The 7,206-nt window shown below is 40.5% G+C and overlaps 1 gene segment (V, D, J or C); it reads right to left on the reverse strand.

Annotated features, from left to right (window-relative positions):
* Positions 1-6,262: 6,262 nt before the first annotated feature.
* LOC132868349 (immunoglobulin heavy variable 1-69-2-like) lies at positions 6,263-6,894 on the reverse strand. The segment is given in 2 exon segments: positions 6,263-6,736; positions 6,820-6,894. Coding segments are annotated over 2 exon segments (423 nt in total).
* Positions 6,895-7,206: the final 312 nt, after the last annotated feature.

The raw sequence follows: 7,206 nt of genomic DNA on the forward strand, positions 1-7,206 counted from the left end.
AACCCAGCCTACACAAAATGTAGACTCATGAGTGTTCTAATTCTGAGATCTCATTTCTTCATATTCTGTTACTCATTTCTGTAACCAGTATCCAAGGGTACATCCCTTTTTAACCATAATGTGAATAACTCATTACATTAACCCACAATGTTACAATATACAGTAAGCATTCACATTACTTTCTCCCCAGTGTAAAGAAAATGTATTGCATGAATTAAACAATAAATTTTCTAGTTCAATCTTAAGTGTGTATTGTGTCTTTTCATATATTGTTAATTGCTGTATCAACACCTTTTAACCATTACAACACTATTATAACATATTTACATTATTAGGAATGATATTTCCTTTTCTTAGCTTCAGCAAAAATATACACATGAACTCAAAATGATTGCATATGCAACGCAGTTACAGTGAAAACCATCACCACTCGCTAACTGGCTTAAAGCAAGTGGTTTAATGTGAACAAATAAATGCCATGTTCCTTTCAGATTGTTCAGAACACAGTTCGGTGCAGTGCTGGCCACTGTATTAGGCAGCACGGCATACTAGAGCATTCACTAACTAGTCAGGACACGATGATATGCGGTATACCAAAGTGGGTAAAAACATTAACACTACTTCCAAATAGGAAGCGCAATTGCAAATGGGATAACTAATATAAAGGTTCATTATGAAAATAATACAATTCTATCTCATGCAATATACGCTGATATCTCATACGGTGATATCTCATGCAATATACGCTGCACATTTACTGTTATTGTTGTAAATGAATGAATTTGATAAAGCACTCACAGGAAGCAGTTGCCAGCAGGAGCAGTCGAGATGGAGAGAACATGGTATATGTTGTTTGTACTGGGGTCTTCTCTGTTCTCCAATGCTTAACAGAGACCATCACATAAATAGATCGATATCCAGCCCTGATGCTTGTATTTGCTTATCTGCTGATGATGGGAGGACAACAGATTTAAAATTTATTTAATTCTTGAGGAAGATATTCATCTTATGGAGAATGTGTGGCTTTTTAATGGAACAAATCTTTGCCATGACAGAAAGCTCTTTTCCAACTTCAATACCAGGTCAATAATAGAGGGAATTATACATACAGAGAAACTCACAACAAGGATTAGATACTAAATTTAGAGCGATAATTATTATCTGTGCTTGAGGAAATAAATTCCACGCCTGCCCACTTCTGCATTTATTTTTCTTTGCAATATTTTCTCACAAACTCTGTTGGTTCTTTTTCTCACAATATAAACACATTAGTCCTTGAAACCGCAGTGACGTGAACAAGGATGAAGCAGAAAACGTGTCACGCAGCATCACATGAGCTCCCAATACACTGCCATGTTCATGTTTCTGGTCTTTTGTGGCTCCCACAAGCTTCATATCTGACCACATGCTCCTGTGACTTTCTTACAGCTGATTCCCATCCTGATGCACACCTCAAGTTTGGACTTTTCTGACAATTGTTTCTTCTTCTTTTTTTTTCAAAATGAAACATATTTCTAGACACATTGTTGGACATAAGTCCTCTCTCAGTCCGTTTAATCTCTCAGTCATTTTATCCTCAACATGTGGGGCAGATGTTGTCGAAGTAGAGAAAGAGCGCCTCTCAGAGGACTTGAAGCAAAATAAAAAGCAGAATGTTCATGAAGATGTTCATAATAAATGACTCTGGGGTTCAGTTTCCTGCTGAGGGAATATTTACAGCTCATGAGGATGTGCTTGTGTCAGTTTTTGTACAGCTCTGGAGTCTGTTGTGTCATTGTGAGCCTCGTGCACAGTAATAAACAGCCGTGTCTTCAGCTTTCAGACTCTTCACTTCGAGGTACAGAATGTTTTTACTGGTGTCTTTAGTGATGGAGAACTGGCCCTGCAGAGACTGAGCAAATATTGTGCCAGTGCCAGTGTCAATGCGCCCGATCCACTCCAGTCCTCGTCCTGGTTTCTGACGGATCCAGTGCGTGTAGTAGCTGCCCATTGAGAATCCGGAGACAGTACAGGACAGTGTGACTGACTCTCCAGGTCTCTTCACCACAGAAGCAGAGGAGGTCAGGGACTGTCCATAAGAATCTGGAAAAGAAGAGTATAACTCGGTAATGTTATAATCTTTATCAGGACAGAATGGCTCTTTTTCCTCCCAATAATCTCATGAAAAATCTGAAACTTACATGAAATGAGTGCAAATAAAATACAATGTCTAAAAATCATCCTTCTCCGAGTTCTGTTTCAGCCAGATTTAAAGTGTGTGGGAGTGTTATCTATCACACAGCTCACTGGAAACTAGAAGAGCCAAGAACATGCTGTTTATACCCGACTCTATTTGAATAGGGAGTGTCCATGAGCACTATGGATGGATTAAACCCACAACCACAGGCTGCTCAGTGTAGAGATGAGTGGATGATTAGAAGGTTCTATGTGGAACTCGACAACAGAATGTTTCACGGTTAGAAAGAGTTGAGAATAAAACCATTTTTAGAAGCTGAGAACCCTTAATCATCCACAGAACCTTTAAACCATTCGAACGTCTCTGAATGGGAAAAAAAGGATATGATTTTATACAGTGTAACATCAAACAGATTCACATTTCAGATGAAAAGTTTAAACAGGGATTACGGTATTTGTATAAAATTAGACAAATCGATCAACTGCCTTATTTCAATCCTTATGAATTTACCATGAAATCAGGTTCTCCAGAACAAAGAGCCTTATCTACTGATCAACACAATGCAGGTTGCTGATATGCTGTACGTAATTCTGTTTAATCTGAGGGTCATGATTCACAGCAGAATGTGAGAAGAACTAGATAGAACTCGACACCAACGGCGTCGATGGGATGCCTCCACCCGGTAGACTTCACGCCTTATTAAGTTGTGATTTGGGGATGGATATTTGACCTCACAGTAACCTTGACCTGGTGAAAATACTTGTATTAGCCTTGGAGATATTGTGTTCACAAGGTTTTCGGACAGACATTTGACCTCACAGTGACCTTGACGTTAGACCTTTTGATCTCAAAATCTAATCAGTTCATGTTTGTCCCAATGCGCACAGATGGTGAAAGTTTGGTGAAATTCCTTTCAGTAGCCTTTGAGATATCGTGTTCACAAGGTTGCGGGACAGACGGATGGACGCACGCACGGATGGACACACGGACAACCTGAAAACATAATGCCTCCTGCACCTTAAGGTGGCGGAGGCATAACAACCCTCCCCCCAAAAAAAGCAACAAAATACGGAATAAAAGTATTTGATGGTATGAACGCATCTTTTTTATTTTTCAATAATTATTATTCTAGCATTTTTCACAAATTGCTACTGTCATTTTGCCAGTTTGTTTACATTCTAAGCAGAAATTATCTTGTTGTATGGAAGCCGTGAGAGGCCCTTCATATAATCTTTTTTTATTCACCTTGTTATCCCGAGATAACGACATAATTAATTCAGGATCTCGAGAAAACAACACAACTAATTTGAGATCTCGAGAAAACAAAACCGTTATTTTGTGATCTCTAGAAAACAAAACAATTGTTTCATGATCTCAGCTGGATCACTGTGTCTCCGTCGGTAGAGACGAAGCCGGGCCAGTCTTCTGCGGAGGTGCCGCGGACTAATTTTGAAATTATCCCTTATTAAAAGACTTAATGCAATCTCTCCCTGTGTCAACCCCTGATCAAAATATTGCCTTATTAGGTGATCGATTATTCCAGTCATTCTAATGACCAAAGTTGCGTCTATACAGAATGAGAAATATCCCCAAAGTCAGCATATCACAAGTCTCTTCTTGGCGCACCTGAATGAACCATTTCTCAGCTGTTTACTCGAGATCATGAAATAATTGTTTTGTTTTCTCGAGATCACGGAATAATTGTTTTGTTTTCTCGAGATCACGGAATAATTGTTTTGTTTTCTCGAGATCACGGAATAATTGTTTTGTTTTCTCGAGATCACGGAATAATTGTTTTCTCGAGATCTCGAAATAACGGTTTTGTTTTCTCGAGATCTTGAATTAGTTGTGTTGTTTTCTCGAGATCCTGAATTAATTGTCGTTATCTCGGGATAACAAGGTGAATAAAAAAAGGATTATATGAAGGGCCTCTCTCGGCTTCCGTATTGTTAGACATTTTGTATCAAGTTTTTATTTATCGAATTTGTTAAAAATAAAAAGATAGAACTCGACGCCAATGGCGTCGATGGGGATGCCTCCGCCTGGGAGACTACACACCTTATTAAGTTGTGATTTTGGGATGGAAATTTGACCTCACAGTAATCTTGACCTGGTGAAATTACTTGTATTAGCCTTAGAGACATTGTGTTCACAAGGTTTTCGGACAGACATTTGGCCTCACAGTGACCTTGACCTTAGACCTTTTGATCTCAAAATCTAATCAATTCATGTTTGTCCCAAAGTGCACAAATGGTGAAAGTTTGGTGAAATTCCTTTCATCAGCCTTTGATATATCGTGTTCATAAGGTTTCGGGACAGCTGCATGCACGGACGCACGGACAGACGGCCAACCCGAAAACATCATGCCTCCTGCACCTTAAGGTGGCGGAGGCATAAATATGTGGAAGTTAGATGTTGCCTGTTTCCCTATGACAATATACAGAGCATGTACAAAGTTATTTGCAGGTTTGTATCACATTTAATTACAAATACATGTATAAATGTGACCGGGTGCAGGGGCTAAAGTTTTATGTAACAATTTGCAGACAGGAGTAGTGACAGTGGAAGTTTTTGAGGATTGTCCTTGTAAGCAGTTTATGTTTAAAGAGATAGAACTCGACACTAACGGCGTCGCTGGGGATGCCTCCGCCTGGTAGACTACATGCCTTATTAAGTTGTGATTTGGGGATGGACATTTGACCTCACAGTAATCTTGACCTGGTGAAAGTACTTGTATTAGCCTTGGAGATATTGTGTTCACAAGGTTTTCAGACAGACATTTGACCTCACAGTGACCTTGACCTTAGGCCTTTTGATCTCAAAATCTAATCAGTTCATGTTTGTCCTAAAGCATACAAATGCTGAAAGTTTGGTGAAATTCCTTTCATCGGCCTTTGAGATATCGCGTTCACAAGGTTTCGGGACGGACGGACACACGCATGACAGACGGACAACCCGAAAACATAATGCCTCCTGCAACTTACGGTGGTGGAGGCATAAAAATGGCCTGAATGTGCAGAGAGCAACAGGTTGAGATGGTTGAGTTTGCACAGACTGCCCTCTAGAGGCACAAAAGTGTTGTCAAAATATCCAGAACTGGAAGGAGAGATTTAAAAAAAAAAAAGGTTCAAATGTACTTGCTGTCAGTAAAAAGGTCTCCCATGGAGCAGCGATACAAATGAAGGAAGTCTGAATTCCAGATTGGAGCATTTGTATCAGCATGGTTTAAAAGAAAGAAAGCGCTCAGATCCAGTATCAGTGGGAAATTAAGTAATTTATAACCGTGTCTTTTTGATGGAGTTTGTTCTTCACTCTCTGTGATGAAGCTTCTTTAATGTCATTTAAAGAGCAAAATAAAGAAACTTCCTGAAAGATGAAATGCACTGACACCACAGTTCTGCTGAATTCTTGAATCTGCTTAAAGTGTTGATTTATGTTTTGTGGGATTTTTTTTTAAGTTCATCTTGCTGAATAAGTTTTGTATCTTGTGGACATGTGAATCTTCCACTAAACCTGGTTGAGACTAGAGGTGTGGATTGGGACTGGGATGACTCTTAGTTTGTTGGGTGAAGAACCATCAGAGCCACAATTCACACACCATGCTGACACTGATGCCATTTCTACCTCTGGGAGTTTTTCCAGTGTTTCCAGGGGCAAAGTTCATAGATATATGTATATATTCATCTCATCTCATTATCTCAAGCCGCTTCATCCTTCTACAGGGTCGCAGGCAAGCTGGAGCCTATCCCAGGTGACTACGGGCGAAAGGCGGGGTACACCCTGGACAAGTCGCCAGGTCATCACAGGGCTGACACATAGACACAGACAACCATTCACACCTACGGTCAATTTAGAGTCGCCAGTTAACCTAACCTGCATGTCTTTGGACTGTGGGGGAAACCGGAGCACCCGGAGGAAACCCATGCGGACACGGGGAGAACATGCAAACTCCATACAGAAAGGCCCTCGCCGGCCCCAGGGCTCGAACCCAGGACCTTCTTGCTGTGAGGCGACAGTGCTAACCACTACACCACCGTGCCGCCCATATGTATATATTTTGAAGAAAAAAAATCTAGTTCAGGCCCTTCCTACATTTGTTTTAAATCCAGAAACACGTGGATATTTGGAGCAGTAAAGAGATACAGAGAATGTTTTCCTATCAATTCCAGCTGAAGCAGCTTCAGTTAGTTCAGATACAGTCTGTGTCTGGTTTTTGTACAGCTGCTTCCTCAGCTCCAGTCACTGTGGCTCTTCGGGCGCAGTAATAAACCGCAGTGTCCTCTGTCCTCAGACTCTTGGCCTCTAAGTACTGTGTGCTTGCTGGGACATTTTCTGTCATGGTGAACTGGTTCTTCACAGACTCTGCATATGTTGCTTGATTCCTGCCTGTATCCATCCTCCCAATCCATTCCAGAGCTTTCCCTGGTTTCTGTCGTATCCAGTGTATGTAGTTGCTCGTCATCGAATATCCACTTATTTTACAAGAAATCTTCACAGTTTCTCCAGGTCTCTTGACCACAGCAGGAGACTGGTCCAGTCTGATCTCAACACTGCAAAAACCTGCCAGATAAAGCAATCAGAAATAATCATGAACACATTCAATCATACACTCAGTGGGAAACATATAAAGAAGTCTCAGAGACCTTGTGTTAACATGAGGATAAAAATGCACTGCTGAATGACGCTCAGCTCCATAATCAAACTCTGTGATGGCTGGAAGTTCTGGAATTCAGTTGGGTGATATGAGATTTAGCTGAGCAACGCACTGATTTTTATGCAGAGCAAATAAGAACAGGATGGATTTGCATCAACATCCTTTTAACCAATAGAGTCAGGTCTATAATATGAAGATCCACGGGCTGATTTTGCATGTGCCGAGGATGAGAGCGATGACACATTTTACAGTTTGTCAGTTCAGTTTCGTGGTTGTTTTTAATAATTGGTGAACATGCAAGTGGCCGTCAGAGTTCTTGTAATTTAGTAATTTCCTTCACTTCAGAGATGGTTAATTATGAATGAACATATTTTAT

Source organism: Neoarius graeffei, chromosome 20, assembly GCF_027579695.1.
Source record: "Neoarius graeffei isolate fNeoGra1 chromosome 20, fNeoGra1.pri, whole genome shotgun sequence".
Lineage (NCBI taxonomy): Eukaryota > Metazoa > Chordata > Actinopteri > Siluriformes > Ariidae > Neoarius > Neoarius graeffei.